Genomic DNA, 23,060 nt, shown 5'->3' with positions numbered 1-23,060 from the left:
GTAGCACGCGCCCGGCTGGAGCCGTTTACGCGACGCGAATACTCAACAGGCCTAGGGCCTTTGCCTGGGATGTCCAGGTAACCGAGGTGACCAGCTAGCTGGAGTCCCAGCGCCACTTGGCGGTCAAATATAGGACCCGCCTTTTTCCCGGTTAAAGGACCCTCCCTCCTGCCTGGTGTTCGGTTGTGAAGGGACACAGGTCCCTGGGGCCGCTCACTTCAACACCCTCCACGACAGTAAGACCCCGAACAGCCCTCTCGCCCCCACCCCCACTAACCCGGGAACTACCGTTCCCAGAGGACGCAGATGCAAAATCCAGGACTCCCACTGGAGGCTCCAGGACCTGGAGAAAAGTTTTGCAGTCCCTCGTAGTTCCCCTCCGAGCCACGAGAGGGCGCTAGTCATCAATGTCTCCCCAGTTTCCTCTACGCATTCAAACTCCGCGCCTCTCTTGCTCAAGAAACATCGGTCTCGCGAGATCTTGCGGAAACTTACAGAACCGGAAGCAGCCTGCAGATCTCTTCCCTTCTGTGGCCATCGCTGAAGCGCTAGCGGGTAAGAGTTTCCCGGGACAAAGCGTATAATCCGCAACCATCTGTTCACGGGCACCGTGGCTTTCGACCCGGAGTGCCCCAGTACTGTTCCGGCGGCCGAGTAGCAGCCAGGGAGGGAGGCCAGGATGCTCTTGGCTTTTCTCCTAAGCTCAAGGGCCGCCGGGCCGGAGGAAGGAGGAGGAAAGAGGGTTTTGAGCCTTGGAAACGGGAGCTGAAGGGTAGAGAGCCTGTGGCGATGGTGTCTGGTCTGGGCAGAATGGTTTCCTAAAGAATGGTCTCGGGTAGTTTCTTGGTTAAACTTTCAGGCCTCTCACGCCCGTTGGAAGACTTTTTGGACCTGAGTTCTGTGCGTTTTCCAGGTTCGGGATATAGGACCTGATTTCATTCATTGGGAGGAGAGTTAATCTGTTCAGGCTCCGTTCTGTAGATTAACGTTGATTGGTTTTTCTAAAACGTGGTAATACGTTTGAATTGAGTTGTCAAGTCTCCTTTACCCTAATGAACAGAGATATAAGCATTGTCTTAGCTTCCTTACGCGGTAATCATGGAGTTTGGGTTTCCCTGGTGGCTCAGACGGTAAACAATCCGCCTGCAATGCAGGAGACCGGGTTCGACCCCAGGGTCGGGAAGATCTGAAGAAGGGAATGGCTGGTTAGGCACTCCAGTGTTGTTGCCTAGAAGAATTCCATGGACAGCAGAGCCTGGCAGGCTGCAGTCCGTGGGGTCTCAAAGAGTCGGACACGATTGAGCGACTAACACATGGAGTTTGAGAGTGTGAACAAAAAGATTAATTCCAATAGGTCTGTGGGCTATGGGAAATTCTTCTATTCTGTAGTTAAATAATTTAAAAAATCCCCGTAGGGCAGTTCAGCTCAAGCAGCTTTTGATGAAGTTAATGTGACAGGTTTTGTGAGCATTGTAAACTTTCAAGATGAAATTGTTGTAGATGCTTGTTTGTAAACTGAGTGAGATTTTGGTCCTTTAAGGGTTTACACCTCTTTTAACTTTTTATTTAGCCAAAATGAAGTTCAATCCCTTTGTGACTTCTGACCGAAGCAAGAATCGAAAAAGACATTTCAATGCGCCTTCCCACATTCGCAGGAAAATTATGTCTTCTCCTCTTTCTAAAGAGCTAAGACAGAAGTACAACGTTCGATCCATGCCCATCCGAAAGGATGATGAAGTTCAGGTATGTGCTTGTGTTCAGGTCATCTTGTCGAATATCCTGCACTTTATTAACAGATGATGGGTTGAAACGTAAACTGCTTTTTCCACTGTTACTCTTTGGTGAAAATCTGTTGTCCCAAGCATCAGGTTGCAGTCGTGATAAAACAGAAGAAAGATGGTTTGGAACTAGTATATTGGTTTGGGATTATCTTTTTCTGGGTATGTTTGGTCGTTAGAGATGCATTTGAGAACTAGTAAACAATTCTGTGTGTCTAAATCAAAATTCAGATACACAAGTTCCAGGGAACTAGCGGTCTGGGTGTTAAGACGGCACTCCCAATGCAGGGGGCACGGGTTAAGAAAAGATTTCAAGCCATCTATTAAGCAGCTTCCATGTTACCAACATTTCATGAGGTGAACAGCCATTTTTCGCTCCTGTGCTGATGCTAAAATTGCTGGTAGATTTGAGAGCCCATCTTCTGCTTCCAAGACAGTTTAATCTGAGAAAGTCTGTGATTGGGAAGAAGCATCTATTCAGAAACACTGGCTGGCTGAGGATCATCGAGGAGAGAATGATAGGATGTTCATTAACCTTTGGGTGAGAATTAGCCTGCCTGAAGTATTAGCTGCTGCCCATGCTCTGGCACTTAGTAGGACCCTTTAGTAGGTTGTGAATTTAAATATTTGTGGCCTGTTCCCTTTGAAGTGACAGTTTTCCTTGTCAGCTGGTACAAACAAACAAGGTGGGCTTGTTGCTCATTTTTAACCCTGAAACAAGCCCACCACTGCTGGTGGCCCATCAGTTGTAGAGATGCACTGTCCATCACTGTAGATTTATATGGGGCATAGTTTACTTGCAGGTTAGTTGAAGCCAGAGAGAATTACTGGCACATTTCCATTGACCATTAGGTCTTTCAAAATTGAAAGGGTCTGTATATGTATATGATAGAGGGAATGAGGTTTACCTGATTCATAGATTAACTGGTTTAGAAGTTTAATGTTCCTTTATCTGCATATGTTATTTTTTAATTTGCACTAAGGTTGTACGAGGGCACTACAAAGGGCAGCAAATTGGCAAAGTAGTCCAGGTTTACAGGAAGAAATACGTCATCTACATTGAACGAGTGCAGCGGGAGAAGGCTAATGGCACAACTGTCCACGTGGGCATTCACCCCAGCAAGGTGGGTGTTTTTGAGAATGCTTGAGATGGGGGAAAGAAATTACAGCAGTCGCTGACAAATGTGACTGCTTGTTGACAGAAATAGATTTTAAGTGTTCTGGAAATCAGTCTTAAAGCCAGTACTATTTTTTCCTGAAATCAAGGTGTCTTTTAACAGGTATCCTGTATGTATGTATATGTAATGTACCTTTTCCTTAAAAAGTATTGGTAAGCTGATTGATCAATCTAACATGAATAGATCTTAAAATCTAGGAAATAGGTAATTTTTAGATGCTATGGAGGCCATACCCTGTGTGTTAAACAGAATTGAGTAAGCTGTAAGGAAAGTAGGTCTTAATCCATTTGCAGATCTAGAGCTCAGAGACTAGATTCATTGATAGAAGATACAGTCTAATTCTCCTGTCTGACTTCAATGTGAATTCTCCAATACTGCTGTCTCTTAAAAGGTAATAAATGCACTTGGTGCCTGTTCAAATACTGAGGTGTTGGTTTTTTAAGATCTTGAGTTGGCACCATAAATCTAATCTTCAGACTACACAAAAGTCAAAAGACTAATACATCTGTTGCATTATCTTTCACCTAGAATTCACAGCTACCATTTTCTTTCCCTTCTTCCCTACCCCTCCAATGGATTACAAGCATCATGACAGAGTGCATCTCCTAAGAGCAAGGGCTTTCCCAGTTTACTACATAATCTTTTATTTTTGCCCCTAGGACTGGATCAGCCGCTGTCAAGGTCACTAATACAGTGACCGATTCTTAGTGTTTTCTGAACTTAATGTAGTGTTTGACACCATTGATCTCCCTCTTTGACTTACCTTCATCTCTTATTCCAAACACACCTCAATATCCAGTTGACGATTTTGCATTTCAACTTGGATATCTAATCAATATCAAACCCAACATGTTTAAACTACTGGCTTGTTTTATTCTTGAACCCTCTTGCTCTTGGTAGTCTGCTACCAACACTGTGTGTGACACCTCTGTCCTTCTCAACTGCTTAGGCAGCATGTTGTTATTGATTGTTGACTGACTGCTGTCACATTATATCCAGAATCCTGTCTGCTTGTTACCATCAGAGTGGCCTACAAGGCTCATCTCCAGGGACTTCCCTGGTGGTCCAGTGGCTAAGACTGTGCTTCCAATGCAGGGGGCACGGGTTCGTTCCCTGGTTAGGGAACTAGATCCCGAATGCCACATAAGACCTGGCGCAGCCATATAAGGTTCACTCAGCAGCTACTACTTGATGATTTCACTCTCCATGTTCTAGTCTGCTGGCCTCTTTGTTGCTCCTGTAACTATGCTACTCTGTGTGCTGGTTGGCAGCATCCACCTGGCAGCTTCACAGAATTGTATATTCTGTTCCCAGGTCTGCTGCTGCTGCTAAGTCACTTCAGTCATGTCCAACTCTGTGTGACCCCATAGACAGCAGCCCACCAGGCTTCCCTGTCCTTGGGATTCTCCAGGCAAGAACACTGGAGTGGGTTGCCATTTCCTTCTCCAATGCATGAAAGTCAGTCGTGTCCGACTCTTCGCGACCCCATGGACTGCAGCCTACCAGGCTCCTCCGCCCATGGGATTTGGGAACAAGGGATCTATTTAACAAGCCCTTCAGACACACTCAGATCTGAGAAACACCTATTAAACTTGGAAGTTCTCCTGCCTCTGGACTTGAATGTTTGCTGCTCTCTTTGAAATGCTTCCACCTTCTCCTCAGGTCTCTGTTCAGGCACAGCCCTTTTTTGGGGGCCTTCCTGACATCGTTAACGATTTAACCCCTTTCCTCCAGCATTTCATCTCATTAAGTAGAACCTCCATGGTAGTGGAGATTGTCCTTTGGTCACTATGCGGAATCCCTAGACCTTGTTCACTGCTATCTTCTCCTTCCTAACACTAAAATCTGTCATAATCTGGATACCTTTAGTGACAAATCTGTTGGAATAGGGTCTGTTCTGTGATTTTCTTAAAAGTTTTGCAGGTTGAAATGTGTGAAGGCTGCATTTAATTTCCAGACTTCTGGGACTAAAGATACTGTAGAAATAAAAATGTGTATGACTTAGTTAGCTTATAAAACTGGGGTGAGAGGAGTGGAATTATTGAAATACATTGCAGTAGAAGCAGCTGATATTTATCACAGAAGATGTGAGAAGAACCACCAGTGCCACACTGCCTTCTCCTTTGTGGGCTGAATATTAGTGAACATTTAAGTCAGGTTTGTTTGGGGGTAAAGAATCATTTCTAGCGCTTAAGCAATCCACTCCCACAAGTGGGGGACTGAATGTTGGACCTTCCCATGTGTTCTGTATTGGTGATTGTTTAAAGCTTAGAAATTTTTTTTTTTCCTTATTTGTTTGCAGGTGGTTATCACCAGACTAAAACTGGACAAAGACCGCAAAAAGATCCTCGAACGTAAAGCCAAATCTCGCCAAGTAGGAAAGGAAAAGGGCAAATATAAGGAAGAAACAATTGAGAAGATGCAAGAATAAAGTCATCTTGTCTACAGCTTTCATTAAAAACTGTTAAAATGAAGAGTCTTTATGTGTGGTGCTTTGGGACAAGGCCTAGTTAGTTTTCATGGAAGTCCTGGTCATGTTAACTGTCTAGGGGCAGACCATCCTTATCTTGTGGCTTGATTGCACTAATGAAAAGTACCGTGGAAAAAGCTGGCTTTTTAACCAACTTTGAGCATCTAATAATATTGGACTCATATAGTAATTTTTTTTAACAGCAGAAAGCAGCACTTTAGGGATGCAGCGAAATACCCGAGGGCCCCCTTTACCACCTTGTTTTCTGCACTGATGTTGAGTGAGTGAGTGGTGTCAGGCCAAAAGAAATCTTTAGCTTAAAATCTGAGGCAGAAAGTACTCACCTAAAAAGCAATTCCTCCGAGAGGAGGAAGTGATGCAGTGCAGGATTAGTTGTTGGCAACACTTGTGCCGCCGCCCTTCCTCACTTTAGCCTAAGCACATAAACGTACTTTCCGTGCTGGAGGCGAGCATTTATTTATGTTGGGGCCTTAACAACAACGTAGGGAAATAGATGACCAATTTTGCTGCCGCGGAGACCCGAGTCGGTGTCTGCCTTAGCCAAGGTGGCACCTCGACCAGCCCCAGATTTCACCTCAGGAACCTCACCGTGTCTCAGCCGAGAATATGGTCCGCCGCTGTACCTTTGAGCGCTCCCTCGGGAGGGGAGGGGCTTCCGGTCGGCGCGGAGCCGTTTCCGGCGCGTCTGACTGCCGGAGCCGCTGGAGCTGGTGGGCAGGAGGGTCCCGGACGGCGCCAGTGGAGTGGGCTGGGGCTGAGGCGGCTCACGACCCTGTGCTCTTGGTTCATCTTTTTCTTCTGGGCCTCCCTCTCGCAAGAATCCCTAGATCGGTCTCTCCTCCCCCGACCTGACTCTTTCATTCAACTGGGGGAGTAGGCGGGTCCCAATTGCCGAGAGGAACCCGCGGGCAACAGGGCAAGGTGTTGCGGAGACCTTGGGACTCAGGACCGCACAAAGGACCTGATGCCCGAGCCAGGTCTTCAGGAATAAGCGGGAGGTTGTTTTGTTTAAGGTGCGGGGCACTGTGCTAAGTGCTTTATCTGCATTATCACAACTGTAGTGATGTAGACTAGCATTCTCCCCATTCTGTTGTTATGGAAGCTGAAGCCTCAATAACTTTGCTCCGCTTATTCAATAAGAGATGAATCAGAAATCGACTTCCCAAGCCTAGACTCAAACATACCTCTGCACTGTCTCTCTACTATTCTGTAAGCCAACTGTTTGACATATTCTTTGAACATCTTTTGTTCAGCTCTGTATTCGTGGGGATACAGCGAGATAGAAGCCCCAGCCTCAGCCTTCCATGTTGTGTACACCTGAACCAGTTGACTAAAAAGGCAAAGCGCTCCAGTGAGTGGTGCTGGCTGTTCAGAGGAGGGACAGACAGATGGCAATCAGAGTGCATCAGGAAGAATGCTGACCTGAGCTGGGTGTGATTTGGAAGATCAATGGAAGGCATTCCAGGTCGGGGGCAGCCAAAGCAAAGACTCACAGGTGAGTGAGGAAGGAGGATCTTTTCAGTTTTCTGTGAACAAGGTCATATGTCAGTTACCCCACCAGAACAGATCACACCAGGAAGCTGGCCACCTTTCTTTGGGGCCTTGTTTTTTTCATTATGCTTTAGAACAGGTGTTGAAAACTCAGTTAACTGCAGGGGTGGGTAGTTAAGGTGACAAAGTTAGTAGCTGGCTTGGAGACTGTGGGAAGCCAGAGAGTGTGGACTATCCAAAAGGAGCTACTGCCTCTCCACTCAAGACAGATGTTGCCAAGCCAAACAGCTCCCTGTGTGACCAGATCGTCCCATTTTTCAAGAAAGCTAGAAATCTAGATTTTTAAGTGAACTCCCCAGTCTGTAAATATAGGTAACTCATCCAATTTAAAAAAACAAACACTGGGTAGGCTAACCGAAATATGTCCATTAGCCAAATGTGACTCTCCAGCTATAGAATTTCATGGGATTGGGTAAGGACAATTTCGAATATTGAAGACTGAGATTTTTCCATCTTTTGATTATAAATTATTTCCAGCCTGTCTTCATTCTTTTATAGGATGGAGGTAAGACTTTTCCTTCCTGTGTAGTTGCCTGAGGGCCTCAAATAGCAGCCAGGGCAGCCAGTTTCTGAGAGAAGCTGGTTTCAGTGAGTAGTCTAGAAGCTCTTCCTGGTTTGCATTGACCATCTTGTGGTTTCAAGTGTCTTCTAAGGACTGTAGAATGATAATACATAGTCCTTGGGAAACAAAGCCCCATGTCAGTGATTATATGGGACTAATGGATGAAACCTCTTTTTTGTTTAACTGAAGGACTTTTCAGAGCCATTAAAATGTCCATTTGCATTGAGAATGTGGAGCTCAGGCTTAAAGAGTATTTTACAAACATTCTGTTTCTTTGATTCTAAAATGCATATTTTTCACATTTTAAAAATCTGAATGTGTTCATTTAATGTAGGGTCTCTGTTTTCCCTGTGAAAAGAAAATTGTCATTAAATCAGCAGTTTCAATGTCAGAAGTGTCTTTAGAATCAGGAATGTCATGTAGTTAACCAATGATGCCAAGCAAGGAAATCCGAAGTCTTTTTAGTGGAGGACATTCAGGACCTGGAATCAAGCTTTGCTTAACTGAGACTCTTCCTCAGAGCTTTTAAATGCTTACATCTTTCTCTGCTTCTTAGGATTCTGCCCTGGCCTTCAGCTTTTCATGTGATGGCTGGCATCTTGGGGATCTTGTTTTCGAAAGATTGTTGGAATTCCTGTGATCATCATATGAAGGCTTCCCCTGGCCTCATCACATCTTATATCCCAGAGTTGTCCTAAGGAACCTCAATTTAGACACCCGAGTATCAAGTTCTCTTCCAGAGGAATTCTCCAATCTTGGTGGTGTGTGGACCCCATTTGGGGTATCTCTTTGGCATGATAATCTCCTGACATAGCTCTCTATCCCCAGGTGTAATTTGTCCATTTTTGAAAACAGGCCCTGCTGCCTCTATTCAGAACCACTAAACCTGTATCTGGAAGTGTCTCCCAACCTTGGGAGTGCTCAGGTTCAGTTGGACACTCTGCTTCGTTCTGGAAAAAAAATATGTGGGCTCCAGCTCAGGCAGTATCAAGACAGGCCAGGCCGGCAGACCCTCCAAGAGGACAAAACCCCTCTTCATTACTGTGAAGCTGGATTCGTCTTACTGGATGTGAGACCTTTCCTCTACCCTGTTCTCTTTTCTTCTGTGTGATATTCACATGCTCACATTCAGTCATGCATGTGGGCATGCCTTTTTTCCCAGAACCTCCATGGTCTCTTCCCCAGTTCTGCTGCAGCTGCTCCTCAGCCCAGGCCCCAAGGCACAGCAGTCCCTGTGGCAGTAAATAATGTCTTCTGGGGAGGCAGCAACATTTGAGGATCTGACCAAAGACTGGAAGTATTAGGAAGCCCCTCGGAAGGACTGCAGCAGAGGCATAATGCTGAACAGTTACGAGAATGCGGTCCCTCAGGGTAAGGACTCAGTCTTCATTTAATGACCGTGTGTACAACTGACAGGGAAAAGTCATCATTTAAAAAAATCCCAGGACTTCCCTGGAGGTCCAGTGGTTAGGACTATGTGCTTCTACTGCAGGGGGTCCAGTTTCCATCCTATTTGCCACAATTAAAGATCCTGCATGCAGCAACTAAGACCGGGTACAGCCAAAATAAACAAATACATTCAATTTTTTAAAAATAAATAAAATTCTGTTGACATGCTCTTGTTTTGAATGGCCCTAGTGGGCTTTCTGGGTATTTTTATTCTGTTACTGCTTTATACCAGCACTCGAGTATCTTTCTTCCATATCTTCAAAAATCAGATGAAAGAATTATAAAGAACTTTGGCGGGAAAGACTTCCAGGTGGTATATCATCAAAATTCAACTTTGTTCACTTCTTTCTCCATCTCTTTAGGAGACTTCTTACAATTCTCCATGACACCACAGAGAGCTGGAAATGATCCCCGTGGTGTTTCAAATCCAAGTGAAACAGACATGGAGATAAGTACCATGAGAGAAAAGTTTCTCACCAGCGTGACCAAGTTGGTAGAAAGCAAAAGTTACAACAGCAAGGTATTTTCCAAAGAAAAGTACTTTCAAACAATCAAGGAAGTCAAAGAAGCTAAGGAGAAGGGGAAGAAGTCATCACGTGATTATCGCCGTGCAGCAAAATATGATGTGATTTCTGTAGCAGGCACAGAGAAACTCATAGAGGCTGCTCACAGAGAACGAGATCGGATACGGTATTACGTACACAAGGAAGAGCTGTTTGACATCCTTCACGACACACATCTCAATATTGGCCATGGCGGGCGGACACGCATGCTCAAGGAGCTGCAAGGCAAATATGGGAATGTCACCAAAGAAGTCATTGTCTTATATCTGACTCTGTGTAAACAGTGCCACCAGAAGAACCCAGTACCCAAGAGAGGCCTTGCACCCAAGCCCATGCCATGTAAGGACAATGACTCCAGATGCCAAGTTGAAATCCTTGATATGCAGTCAAATGCTGATGGGGAGTTCAAGTTCATTTTGTATTACCAGGACCACTTAACCAAGTTCATTATTTTACGGCCATTAAAAGCCAAGCAGGCCCACGAGGTAGTCAGCGTCCTGTTGGATATTTTCACAATTCTTGGTCCACCCAGCGTCTTAGAATCTGACAGTGGCATGGAGTTCACAAACCAGGTTGTTAATGAGCTCAACGAGGTATGGCCAGACCTAAAGATTGTCCTTGGTAAGTCCCACCCTGGCCAAGGCCAGGGCTTCCTGGAGCGAGTAAGCCGTGATGTCAAGACCATGCTGAGTGCCTGGATGCAGAGTAACCACTCCCATCATTGGACCGAAGGCCTGCGGTTCATGCAGATGGTGAGGAATCAGGCCTTTGATGGTTCCTTGCAGCAGAGTCCATACGAGGCAATGTTTGGTTGTAAAGCCAAATTTGGACTCTATTCCTCACACTTGCCCCGGGAAACTGTGGCTGTTTTACACACAGAGGAGGAGCTAGAAATTGCCGAAGAACAACTGGAAAGCAGCCTTTGGGTCAGGCAGGAAGAGAGGGCTGAGGTTGGAGCAGACCGGTCTGACGTGGATGAGGACGTCGATCCCATGCCTCTCGAAGCCTCGGAGCCCAGCACCTCCCAGGCAGCCTCAGGTCTCTTGTCCTGGTGAACAGATCTGCTGGGTGGATGCTTAGTGCCTCTGGGTACCGTAGAGCCACCTGAGAGCTGTAACCAAGACTCCAGATGAAAGGAGTGAAGGCCACTCTCTCAGGAACACTGTTCTTGGTAGTCCTGAGTCAGAGAGGCAGGCGGCTCCAGTCTCTGATCTCACCTGCCCTAACAAATTCCCACAAACCTGGAGGCTTAAAACAGCAGAACTTTGGGGACTTCCCTGGCAGTCCATGGTTGAGACAGTGAGCTCTCAATGCAGGGGGAGCAGGTTTGATCCTTGGTTGGGGAACTAGGATCCTGCATGCTGAGGACACAGCCAAAATTAAAAAAAAAAAAAAAAGATTAAAAAAACTTTCTTCTTAGTCCTAGAGGCCAGAGGTCTGAAATCAGGGTGTTGGCAGGGTTCCTCCTTTCTCTAGTGGCTGTCAGCAATTCTTGGCATCCCTGGGCTCAGAGTAGTACAGATCCAGCCCCTGTTTGTCTTCACGTGGCCTTCTCTCCTTGGTCTGTGTGTGTGCTCCTTTTCTGTCTCTTACAAGGACCCGTTGGACTCCAAATCTATGTAGTTGGACTTAGGGCCCAGCCTAATTAATGATCTCATCTCTAGATACTTACCTTAATTTCATCTGCAAAGACCCTGTTTCTAAGTAAGTTTGTATTCATGGTTGCTCGGGGTTTGGACTTGGACATATCTTTGGTAGGGGGGACTGCAGTTGTACTGCAATCGGCTCAGGGGTAATGAACCTGCTTGCCAATGCAGGAGATTCAGATTTGATCCCTGGGTCAGGAAGATTCCCTGGAGGTGGAAATAACAACTCGCTCCAGTATTCTTGCCTGGGAAATCCCATGGACAGAGGAGCATGGCAGACTGCAGTCCATAGGGTTGCAAAAGTCTGTTACAACGTAGTGACTGAGCATGCACACAGTTCTACCAACTACATTCAATGGAAGAGGATGTTTGCTTGCAGAACATAAACTGATGGGGTCTGAGCCCTGTAGAGCTGGTGGGACTGCCCTGCATGTATCGAGTATCTGTTCCTGCTCCTCAGGCACAGAACCCAAAAGATGGGGGCATCAGAGAAAAAGATGTAGATGAAGGACAAATAATGAGAGGAAAAGAGGTTGAGCTCATGTGCCCCAGAGACTGGCTGCCCCACCAGCTGAGCTTTGTTTCCTGCTTCAAGAGAAACCTGATGTACCCACCCTGCTCTCACAATGGCATCCACAGGGATTGACCTGCCTGAAACGTAATTTAAAAATAGGTCAAAATTAAGGCATGGCTGGGGTTTGGGTCTGAGCCTGCCGGTGTTCTGTGCCTCAAGCACAGCATGACGTGGTGTAGTCCTGGAACGGTCATACATTCCAGGAAGTGACCAATAGCCGGGAAACAACTAGGGCAAATTGCAAAAGTTGGCCTGAGGTCACTGCTTCAGCCAGAGAAGAATAGAGCACAGGCCAGTCTGGGTCATAGTTCAGAGGAAAGGGGAGGGTAATGCCCAGGATCTGTGCATGGCTGTATTCTCAAGGCCTGGAAGAGGACCCAGCCCATCGGAGGTGTTGAGTAAGGGTTTGTTAAGTGAATAAATGATTCTACAGACATGGATGCAGGGAAGGAGAAGGGGCCTGCAGTTTCTGACTCTCCAGCTCTTTCTTCCTGCATATCCCAGAACCATCTTAAACCATTCTGGGGGACTTCCCTGATGGTCCAGTGGTTAAGACTCTGTGCTTCCAGTACAAGGGGTACAGGTTCGATCCCTGGTCAGGGGAGTAAAATCCCACACATGCCTTGGCACTGCCAAAAAAATTCTGATTGCCCCCAACTTTGGCTTCCTCTTGGGCCAAGAGCAGTCTCCTGATGATGCCTGCCTCACAGGGTGGTTGTGAAAGACAGTGAGATAATGCTTGCAAAGTTCTAAGATGTGAGTTGTCCTTGCTACCTTCAGATCTTATCCTCATCATGAGAGTTGGAGATCACTGTTGCCATTCCTTTGCTGATGAAACAGTGTTAAGCTAGACATCCAGGAAATCTGCACTATTATTAGACAGGAGGTGATGTCACTCTCCAGCTTGTCTTGGAGGATCAGAATCTGGGCTTCATCCTCGGCCAGTACCTCATGTCCCCTTCCTGTATCACTCAGCCAATCAGGGCCTGGGAGGCCCAACTTGACTGATGTTGCCCCCTGTCCCCACCCCGTGCTGACCTACCACCTCCTGATGGCGGAGCAAACCAGGAACCACACCATCAGCTCCTGTGGGTAAGAGGTCAAAGGAGGCACTATGCTACTGTCTTTCCCAGGGGGTGGCTGCAAATAACGGAGGTTTCCGGAGCTGCTACCTCAGTCTTCCTCTTCTGCTCCCTAGTGTTTACAGTGGAGGGACCTGGAAGAGGACACCTAGACCCAGCCCAGCCTTCCTCTGTGTTATCACATTTCAGCATCTGGAGCGGAACCAGTTGCTTTCAGTTTGCAAGTATGTTTTGTCCATATAATGTCTTTTATATTTAAAAGTTAATTGCCATCACTTTCAAAGCAGATTTCACATAAAAATCTGAATGTCTAGCCCTTCTTGAAAATTTGGAAGATCTGACCTCCCACATTTTTTGCATGGCAGCCAACAACCAAGTGGTAACCCACAGGAGACAGTCCAGGCCTGCATTCTACACTAGTCCACCGTCTAGGCCGTTCAGATTGTTTGCATACACATGTCTATGGTTGATTGCTAAAGAAAGGCAAATGAAGTCAGTGTGAATAAAGGCCAGAAACAGACCCATGTATCTAGGAATTTATGATAAAAGACATTTCACATCTGTGGGAGAGATTGTATTATTCAGTTAATGGTGCTGATCAATTATACCTCAATTAAAAAAAATAGTGGTGCTGGATCATAGAGCTGTGCAACTGGAATAAAATAAAGTCTGATCCCTAAACATAAAAAACAAAACTGTAAAAATATTGGCGAAAAGAAATAGGAGATTTTTGTGATCTTGAAATGGAGAAACCCATATAAGAAAAGGTTAATATACTTGGTTACATAAAAATTTTAAATATTTATGAAAAATAATGCCTTTTAAAAATTGAGAAAAAGTAAATGACAGGCTGGGAGAAAACATTTGCAACACCTAAAACAGACATAAGGTACTATCAACTGAAAAAAAAAAACAACATGAGCTAAAAGTTGAGAATTATGTTTTTATTGAGCAGACTTACTGAGGACTTAAGCCCCTGGCTACAGTCTCTCTTAAAACTCTGAGGGACTGTTCCAAAGAGGTGAGGGAGGAGTCAGGATATAAAGAAGTTTTTTTTTTAAATTCTTACAGGGGAAGGAACACCCCTGTGTAGGCTCCGCCCTGTTCACAGCCCAAGTCTCAGGTCACATGCTCAGGCTTTGCCCCTTTTCAGGAATCCGAGAGCATCACTTTTTCAGGCCCGACCCCTCTCCCCACCGGGAAAAGCAAACCCAAGCTCAGGTCCGGGCGGGTGTCTTGCAAAAAAGAAACCACAAATAAATAAATAAAAGGTAGTTGAACATCAAAAGATTAGTGTCAATTAGAGAAAAAACAGACTTCTCAAATTAATGGACTTAGCACTTTTCTGTGTATAGGAAGATGCAAGAGTCTGGGCTTATTGAAATTATTCTCTTGATATGCATCTTAACTAGGAACCAGTGTCCTGTTTTTCTCCATCCTAAATCTCAGGGTGCACAGTCGTGGGTGGCTGCAGTGGCTGATGACATGATGGCCACGGGATCCTTTGTTTACTGATACGGCAGGGGACATTCTTTGTCCACAGAACCTAATTTTTAAAGGGGGGCTTGCAAGTTAACAATGAGAAGAGCAACCAATAGGAAAGGAGCAGAGGTTAATGGTGGATGGAAAACAAACAGCTGTACCCTGGTGCAACTGTGGTGGGATGGAAGCAGGTCAGACTTGTCACCCAATCAGGGCTGTCCGTTCAAAAGAAACAGATTCAAGTTACGTGAGCTTTTTGTTTCTCCTGCCACACATGTGGGAGAAGAGGCAAATGCCTAGTGATGCTGTCTTGTTTTAACAGAAACCTGACTGATAAGGAAGTCCAGTAATGGTCTTGCTCTATATGGGACAGCAGTATTTATTTCCAGGGGCTGTCATAACCCACTGGGTGGCACAGAAATATGTTATGTCACAGTTCTGGAGTCACATGTCTGAGATCAAGCTGACTCATTGGAAAAGACTGATGATGGGAAAGATTGAAGGCAGGAGGAGAAGGGGACGACAGAGGATGGGATGGTTGGATGGCATCACCGACTCAATGGACATGGTTTTGGGTGGACTCCAAGAGTTGGTGATGGACAGGGAGGCCTGGCATGCTGCAGTCCATGGGGTCGCAAAGAGTCAGACATGACTGAGCGACTGAGCTGAACTGATGAGCATGTGGGATCTTAGTTCCCTAACCAGAGATTGAACCCGAATCTCCTGCATTGCAAAGAACACACACCCCTGCCTTGCAGGGCAGATTCTTAACAACTGGACCCTTAGGGAAGTCCTAAGGGACTGCAATACACCAGGCCTCACTGTCCATCATCAACTCCCGGAGTTTACTCGAACTCATGTCCATTGGGTCGGTGATGCCATCCAACATCTCATCCTCTGTCATCCCCTTCTCCTCCTGCCTTCAATCTTTTCCAGCATCAGGGTCTTTTCCAGTGAGTCAGTTCTTCACATCAGGTGGCCAATATATTGGAGTTTCAGCTTCAGCATCAGTCCTTCCAATGAATATTCAGGATTGATCTCCTTTAGGATGGACTGGTTGGATCTCCTTGCAGTCCAAGGGACTCTCAAGAGTCTTCTCCAACACCACAGTTCAAGAGCATCAATTCTTCGGTGCTCAGCCTTCTTCACAGTCCAACTCTCACATCCATACATGACCACTGGAAAAACCATAGCCTTGACTACACGAACCTTTGTTGGCAAAGTAATGTCTCTGTTTTTTAATATGCTGTTTAGTTTGGCCATAACTTTCCTTCCAAAGAGTAAGCATCTTTTAATTTCATGGCTGTAGTCACCATCTGCAGTGATTTGGGAGCCCCCCAAAAATAAAGTCTGACACTGTTTCCACTGTTTCCCCATCTATTTCCCATGAAGTGATGGGACCAGATGTTATGATCTTAGTTTTCTGAATGTTGAGTTTTAAGTCAACTTTTTCACTCTCCTCTTTCTCTTTCATCAAGAGGCTCTTTAGTTCTTCTTTGCTTTCTGGCATAAGGATGGTGTCATCTGCATATCTGAGGTTATTGATATTTCTCCCAGCAATCTTGATTCCAGCTTGTGCTTCCTCCAGCCCAGCATTTCTCATGATGTACTCTGCATATAAGTTAAATAAGCAGGGTGACCATATACAGCCTTGACGTACTCCTTTTCCTATTTGGAACCAGTCTGTTGTTCCGTGTCCAGTTCTAACAGTTGCTTCCTAACCTGCATATAGATTTCTCAAGAGGCAGGTCAGGTGATCTGGTATTCCCATCTTTTGGAGAATTTTCGACTGTTGTCATCCACACACAGTCAAATGTTTTGATGTAGTCAATAAAGCAGAAGTAGATGTTTTTGTGGAACTCTCTTGCTTTTTTGATGATTCAGCAGATGTTGGCAATTTGATCTCTGGTTCCTCTGCCTTTTCTAAATCCAGCTTGAACATCTGGAAGTTCATATTTTGAATATTAACCCCTTATCAGACATATGGTTTTCAAATATAATATTTTGAGAGAAGATGGGAGACTCAGATTGATGCTTTAGTGAGTGTTTTCTACTTACAACTTTGTCAAAGCTAGCCTTATATTGAGGAGAAAGCAATGGCACCTCACTCCAGTACTCTTGCCTGGAAAATCCCATGGACGGAGGAACCTGGTCAGCTGCAGTCCATGGGGTCACTAAGACTTGGACATGACTGAGCAACTTCACTTTCACTTTTCACTTCCATGCATTGGAGAAGAAATGGCAACCCACTCCAATGTTCTTGTCTAGAGAATCCCCGGGATGGGGGAGCCTGGTGGGCTGCCAACTATGGGGTTGCACAGAGTTGGACATGACTGAAGCGACTTAGCAGCAGCAGCAGCCTTATATTGTGGAATAGAATCTGCTTTTTTTTTTTCAGCTCTAGGGGAAGAAGAAACATTTTCTTTTGTTATTTCTGAGATGCTATTCCCAGTAGTTTTTTGAAGCTACACATTGGAATGTCATTAGTTGGCACTGAGACCGGAAGGGGGAGGTGTCTGAGAAGCTCAGCTTTAAACTTTTGCTTCCAATTTTTTCTGCAGGCTTTCTGGACATGTGTGCCGTTGACAACTAAAGCGTGGTTCACCAAGGTGAGCTTTACCACTGTGTAGGCCAGTTACCTCTGCACAGTTATTTTAACCTTTTCAGATTTGGTGGCTTTGGGCTGTGGAATTTTGAGGAGAAAGGTTTTATGGGGAGAGGAGCTGTTTTTGAATATGTGATTTACACATCTTTTCTTTGTAGAATTTTTACAGAAATTGATTTGAAACCTGAGCTACCTTGAAATGTAAAAGTAAGAACCCTCTGTTGTTCAAAAATTGGCCAAAGCAGAATAGGTTTGTCCCCAGAATCTTCTTCTGAATTTTGTTCAGAACTCTGTTCCTTTGAATTCATGAAACCCGGTTTCTGTTTTCAGTTCCTAGTTCCACTTGATTGCTGTTATCTTGGCACTACTCTTTGTTTACCCAAGTTCTGACATTTTTACCCCAGAATTAATTACCCCAGATGGTCTGCTCTGCTGTGTTTTCCAAGCAAACAAAGTGAGCAGGAAATATGAACTTCCTGAGCCAGTTGGCTTCCCGCTTTAATATGAGGCTTTGCCTTTTACAAGCGTGTTTATCTTATGTCTAATTTTCTTATTTATAATTAACTATATATATAATATGTTTTATATGTATATATACACACACACACACAAGTATATAGGTTGGATCTAATTCTATTTTCTCTTTTTTTCCTTTTGAAATTGGGTCCTGATATTTTGCCTTTTGTTTCCCCAAGGCTCCTTTGTAGAATCTTCCTGTTCAATTTGAACTTCTGCATCCTTTCTGTCGAGGAGCTCCTTGCTCAGAATAACTTCTCCACACCTGGAACTTTGGTCTAGGATTTCTTTTCACTTTTAGACACTTCCCTCGTCACGACTCGCAGATGAGGTCTTATCAGCTTTCCTCCTTGAGTTTTGCACAGCCAGGTCATCCAGTGACCAGATGTTTGCCTCTCTCCCCTCCCCCATGCCCTCTCAGCACTGAATATACGGTTCTTTAGAGGATGTCATACCCTCCCTAGGCCTTTCTCCTGGTGCAGTAACAGGAATCCTGGAAATGGCTGCCTTGAATGCAGGGGCCACTAAGATCTTGCCTCAACACTTAACCCAGATCACCAGTAATAACCCACCAGCCTCCCAGTCCTGAAACACTGCCTCTGCCGTGAGTGGAGAGGAGGGAGCCAGTCTTGATGCCTGGAAGCAGCCACCCTTCCTCCTCTCCAGACACAGGTACTCCCTGTATCAGGAAGAGAGCCTCCTGGAAACTGATCAGTCTTGGTTTCCCTCTTTATTCTCTCCTCACCCACCCACTTCTCTAGCCTAGCACTTTCATTCATTCATTATACACTTATAAACACCGACTATGTGCCCGGCAATGTGCTAGATTACCGTCAAGTCAGCAGTTACGGTAGAGAGTGCTAAATGCTGAAATAGGGCACAAAGCCAAGGTTTGGTTGTTTTTTGTTTTTGTTTTAATATTGTTGTTCAGTTGCTAAGTTGTATCTGACTCTTTGCAGCCCCATGGAGTGTAGCAAGCCAGGCTTCCCTGTCCTTCACTATTTCCCTGAGTTTGCTCAAACCCACGACCATTGTTGGTGATGCTGTCTAACCATCTCATCCTCTACTGTCCCCTTCTCCTTTTGCCTTCAATCTTTCCCACCAGCCAGGTCTTTTCCAATGATTTTGTTTATTTACTTTTGGCTGTGCTGGGTCTTCATTGCTGCACAGGCTTTCCTCTGTTTGTAGCGAGAGAAGGCCACTGTTTAGTTGCAGCATGCAGGCTTCTCATTGCTGTGTCTTCTCTTGTTGCAGAGCACGGGCATCCTGGATCAGGGATCAAACCCGTTTCTCCTGTGTTGGCAGGCAGACTCTTTAGCACTGAGCCATCAGGGAAGCCAGTTAATTTTATATTTTGATCGTACCAGGTGGCATGCAGGATCTTAGCTCCCTGACCGGAAAGCAGACCTGCCTCCCTGCAGTGGAAGTGTGGAGTCTTAACCATTGGCCCACCATCAAAGTCCCAGTAAAGACTTCAAGTCTGTAAAAGGAAGCTCGGTGAGGGATCCACAGAAAAGTCACTTCAGCTGAATTTTGATGGATTGTTTGCAGTTCAGCAGTGAACAGTCTCCATTCTGCCTCAATTGCATCAGAGGACTTCTGGCAGGGAAGTAGACTTGGTCAGATCCTCAGTAGAAGAACCTGGCAGACACCACCTTAAGGTGGTGATCAAATAAACATCCCAATGTTGTTACTGGTACTGGTGCCAGTGCCTCTTGATATGATGCACTGAGAAAACAGCAACATTTCTGTGACATTCCTACCAAAAATGTATCACCTGAAGGTAATTATGAAGACACATGGGACTAACCCAGATGGAGGGACATCCTACAAAATAGCTGGTCAATGTTAGGCAGGCATTGAAAGACTGAGAAACTCTTCCAGTTAAAGTGCGTGAAAGAGACGTGGCAACTGAATATGATGCATGATCCAGGATTTTCTTTTATAGTGGACATCACAGGGACAATTGGCAAAATCTGAATATTATTTGAAGCTTATATTATAATATCAGTGTGAATTCCCTGATCTTGAGACTTAAATTGTTTTTATGGAAAACAAGGTGTGGTTATGCACCTTGTTTTTAAGAACTAGACATTGAAGTATTCGGAGGTAAAGGGGCATCATGTCTGCAACTTAATCTCAAAAAGTAGAGGAAAAAAAAGGGTGTGAGGGGGGGAGAGGGAATGAGGGAGAGGAGTAGGGAGGGAAGAAAGAGATACAAAACAAATGTAGTAATATTAACATTTGGGGAAATCTGGGTGAAGAATACAAAGGAATTCTTTGTACTGTCCTTGCAACTTTTCTGTAAATTTGAAATTATGTCTCCCCCACCCACCAATTTTTTAATTGTTTAATTGTCAGAGTCCTACAAAGAGGGCAGACAATTTTGCCTTCCTGTGACCAGTCCTTAGGCCTAGGGACCTATGAACATGAGGATACAGGGAAGTTACTCTTGGGCTTGCAGAAGCAGGATTCCATGCAAACAGTCTTTTTTTTTTTTTTTTTTGACTTGTGTGTGGGATCTTAGTTCCCTGACCAGGGATTGAACCCAGGACCCTGACAGTGAAAGCACCAGGTCCTAACCACTGGACCACCAGGGAATTCCCTCCATGCACCCACTGATGGACATTTAGGTTGCTTCCAGTTTTTGGCAGTTATAAATCATGCTGCTATAATTAAATGCAAGTTTGTGTATGGGCATAAGTTTTCAGTTCATTTGGGTTAATACCTAGGCGTGTAACTGCAGGATCATATGGTAACAGTACATTTAGTTTAGTAAGAAATTTTCAAACTGTCTTCTGAAGTGGTTGCACCATTCTGCACTCCCACCAACAATGAAGGAGAGTTCCTGTTACTCCACACCACTGCCAACATTTGATACTGTGGAAATTACCAGGTGACCCAGAAATTCCACTATTTACATTCCCTAGAAAACTGAAAACATTATGTATGAAAACTTACATATTCATGTTTATAGTAAAATTATGCATGAGAGCCCAAAGTCCCAAATGTCCATCAGCTTACAAATAGATAAATAAAATATATCATATCCATGCAGTGAAATATTATTCAGTCATAAACCAGAATGAAGTAGTGACATACTTTATAATATGAACAAACCTTGAAAGCATTGTGCTAAATAAAAGAAGGCAGATACAGAAGGTTACATATTGTATGATTCCATTTAACTGAATTGCCCAGAAGAGACAATCCATAGAAAGTAGATTAGTAGTTGCCAGGGACTGGGCAGGGAATGCGGAGTGATTTGAGTGGTAAAAATGTTCTGGAATTGAATAGTGGTGATGGCTGCACAACATAAATATACTAAAACTACCAACTTGTACACTTTTAAATGGTAAATTTTATGGTATATGGATTTTATCTTAAAAAATAGGAGAAGGAAATGGCAACCCACTCCAGTGTTCTTGCCTGGAGAATCCCAGGAACAGAGGAGCCTGGTGGGCTTCCATCTATGGGGTCACATAGAGTCAGACTCGACTTAGTAGCAGTAGCAGCAGCAAGCTATTTAGACAAAGAATGGAATGAGCTGAAAGCAATTGCTTAAGTAATTAGGAAAGTACATCTTTATAATATTGTTTATCACATGGAATTGAATATATATAATACTCAGGTACCCTGATTTTTATCATGGAAAAGTCACATGTTAATCCCATTAATCATGAAAAAGTAGCATTTTAAATTACAAGCTTTCTATGAGGCTCTTGAAATAATATTTATGTTCTTTAATTCCACTTCTGCCAATGTACTATTCCTCTTTTATTATGTTACTGAACAAACTTACTACATAAAATTCTTGGCAATTAAAAATAATAATAATAATAATAAAAAGAGACTCATGGAGACTCACTCCTGGGCAGAGATAGGCTGAGTCCTAATCAAGGAGATTTCAACATCTTCCCAGCTGGATTTCAGAACTGCTATGAACCAGTGACTCCTGTGTGCCTCTCATATCCCTCCTTTTTATTTTAAAATTATTTATTTATTTATTCTTTTCAGCTGCACATTGCAGCATGTAGGATTTTAGTTCCCCTACCAGGGATCGAACCCTTGCCTCGTGCAGTGGGAGCAAGGAGTCTTAACCAATGGACCACCAGGGAAGTCCCTTATGTCCCTCCTTTTTAAACAGTAATGTGTACCATGGTTATCCTTTGACTGTCCCACCCTTGTATCCTGGGTGTGCGGGGGATGGTCACTTGTCTCTTTAGCTCACAGGTGTCCAGGAGATGTACTTAGGGAATTACATCCAAAGAGCCTCATCTATTCTTGGACTTGATTTAGATGGCGTGTTGGTTTCTAGGACTGCCATAACAAAGGACCGAATACTGGATGGTTTAAACAACAGAGATTTATTTTCTCACACTTCTGGAGACTAGAGCCAAGATCAAGGTATATACAGGTTTGGTTTCTTCTGAGATCTTCCTACTTGGTTTGCTGGTGGTCACCTTCTCTGTGTCTTCATGTGGTCTTTCTTCTATGCATACACAACCCTGATGTCTCTATTCCTAGTCTCTTCTTATAAGGATACCAATCAGTTCATGTAGGGCCCACCCTATAACCTCATTTTAATTTAATCACCTCTTTAAAGACCCTGTCTCCAAGCATAGTCACTTTCTGAGGTACTGAGAATTAAGGCTTTAACACATGAATTTGGGGGGAAACAAAACTCAGTCCATAACATCAGGCAAATGTATTGCAAAATTCTAAACATTCATAATTTCCTGATGCCTCACCAGGTGACCAGGTAACCAGGTGTACCAGTGGAGTCTGGCTGGTTTAGTTCCTGCCACAAGTTCCTCTTCTGAACCTCCCCTCTCTGTGACCTAGTGACACTCTAATGCACCAGTAAATCCCCTCATGCCTTTTGCTTGTGGGCTCCACCCTGACCCCAATAATGACATTTGCCCCCAGGTCCTCACACTCTCTCAGCTGTCCATCTGCTCACTTGAGCCTGTTCCCAAGGTGTTCTTCCCACGTGTCATGCCATGTCCCCCTCTTCTAGGACCTCTAATTTATTTTTTTTAATATTTGGGGTTTTTTTTTTCTTTTTTTTCTGCACTGGGTCTTAGTTGCAGCATGTGAGATCTAGTTCCCTGACCCAAGGATTGAACCCAGGCCCCCTGCATTGGGAGCAAGGAGTCTTAGCCACCGGACCACCAGAGGATGTCCCATAGGGGCCTCTAATTTCTTTTGCCTCTCAAGCGGCATTGCCACAGCCAAGTTGGAACAGTTCTTAAAAACCTCACAAGGGGGACTTAACTCCATCATTTATAACACAGCAAGATTCTGAAGTTTCAGCTGATTGATGTTGGAATGGGATGAGACTTTGAGGGGCCTTGGAATAGGTTAGCATATTTTGCTTGAGGGGGAATGCAAATAATGTATGACCAGAAGGCAGACTCTGGTGACTTTAAAATGTACCCACAAATTCTCTTTTTTTTAATTTGGACACACTGTGTGGCATATGGGATCTTTGTTCCCCAACCAGGGATCTAACCTGTGCCACCTGCAGTGGAAGCATGGAGTCTTAACTACTGGACCACCAAGGAAGTTCCCCCACAAATT

At 44.5% G+C, this 23,060-nt stretch overlaps 2 protein-coding genes across 9 annotated transcripts; both read left to right on the top strand.

Annotated features, from left to right (window-relative positions):
• RPL26 (ribosomal protein L26) lies at positions 1-5,430 on the top strand. Its single transcript, XM_027517794.1, has 4 exons — positions 1-555; positions 1,571-1,743; positions 2,762-2,902; positions 5,259-5,430. Exons 1-4 carry the CDS (start codon positions 408-410, stop codon positions 5,385-5,387), a joined length of 591 nt encoding a protein of 196 aa, XP_027373595.1. The 5' UTR covers positions 1-407; the 3' UTR covers positions 5,388-5,430.
• Positions 5,431-5,725: 295 nt separating this feature from the next.
• Positions 5,726-21,316, top strand: KRBA2 (KRAB-A domain containing 2). 8 transcript variants are annotated; one of them, XM_027517785.1, is made up of 6 exons: positions 5,726-6,942; positions 8,117-8,931; positions 9,372-10,610; positions 12,991-13,098; positions 16,918-16,965; positions 18,845-21,316. In XM_027517785.1, the coding sequence occupies exons 2-5, from the start codon at positions 8,898-8,900 to the stop codon at positions 16,947-16,949; spliced, it is 1,413 nt and encodes a 470-aa protein (XP_027373586.1). In that variant the 5' UTR covers positions 5,726-6,942; positions 8,117-8,897; the 3' UTR covers positions 16,950-16,965; positions 18,845-21,316. The 8 variants fall into 8 exon arrangements, with proteins under 8 accessions (XP_027373586.1, XP_027373587.1, XP_027373583.1 ...); XM_027517786.1 differs by lacking the exon at positions 18,845-21,316 and adding an exon at positions 18,732-18,756; XM_027517782.1 differs by lacking the exons at positions 16,918-16,965; positions 18,845-21,316 and having other exon boundaries at positions 8,117-8,629; positions 8,746-8,931; positions 12,991-13,442.
• The last annotated feature ends 1,744 nt before the right edge of the window (positions 21,317-23,060 follow it).

Source organism: Bos indicus x Bos taurus, chromosome 19, assembly GCF_003369695.1.
Source record: "Bos indicus x Bos taurus breed Angus x Brahman F1 hybrid chromosome 19, Bos_hybrid_MaternalHap_v2.0, whole genome shotgun sequence".
Taxonomy (NCBI): Eukaryota; Metazoa; Chordata; class Mammalia; order Artiodactyla; family Bovidae; genus Bos; species Bos indicus x Bos taurus.
Note: the sequence above shows the minus strand (reverse complement) of the source record. Positions and strands in the feature narration are given on the sequence as shown.

What these genes read in the sequence shown, in the direction of transcription:
- RPL26 (XM_027517794.1), top strand. Translation starts at nt 408, where the DNA reads ATGTCTCCCCAGTTTCCTCTACGCATTCAAACTCCGCGCCTCTCTTGC. An exon ending in GAAAGGATGATGAAGTTCAG is followed by an intron (nt 1,744 to 2,761) that starts GTATGTGCTTGT and finishes ATTTGCACTAAG; the next exon opens with GTTGTACGAGGGCACTACAA. An exon ending in TGGGCATTCACCCCAGCAAG is followed by an intron (nt 2,903 to 5,258) that starts GTGGGTGTTTTT and finishes ATTTGTTTGCAG; the next exon opens with GTGGTTATCACCAGACTAAA.
- KRBA2 (XM_027517784.1), top strand. Translation starts at nt 8,898, where the DNA reads ATGCTGAACAGTTACGAGAATGCGGTCCCTCAGG. An exon ending in CGAGAATGCGGTCCCTCAGG is followed by an intron (nt 8,932 to 9,371) that starts GTAAGGACTCAG and finishes CCATCTCTTTAG; the next exon opens with GAGACTTCTTACAATTCTCC. An exon ending in CACCTCCCAGGCAGCCTCAG is followed by an intron (nt 10,611 to 12,990) that starts GTCTCTTGTCCT and finishes TCTGCTCCCTAG; the next exon opens with TGTTTACAGTGGAGGGACCT.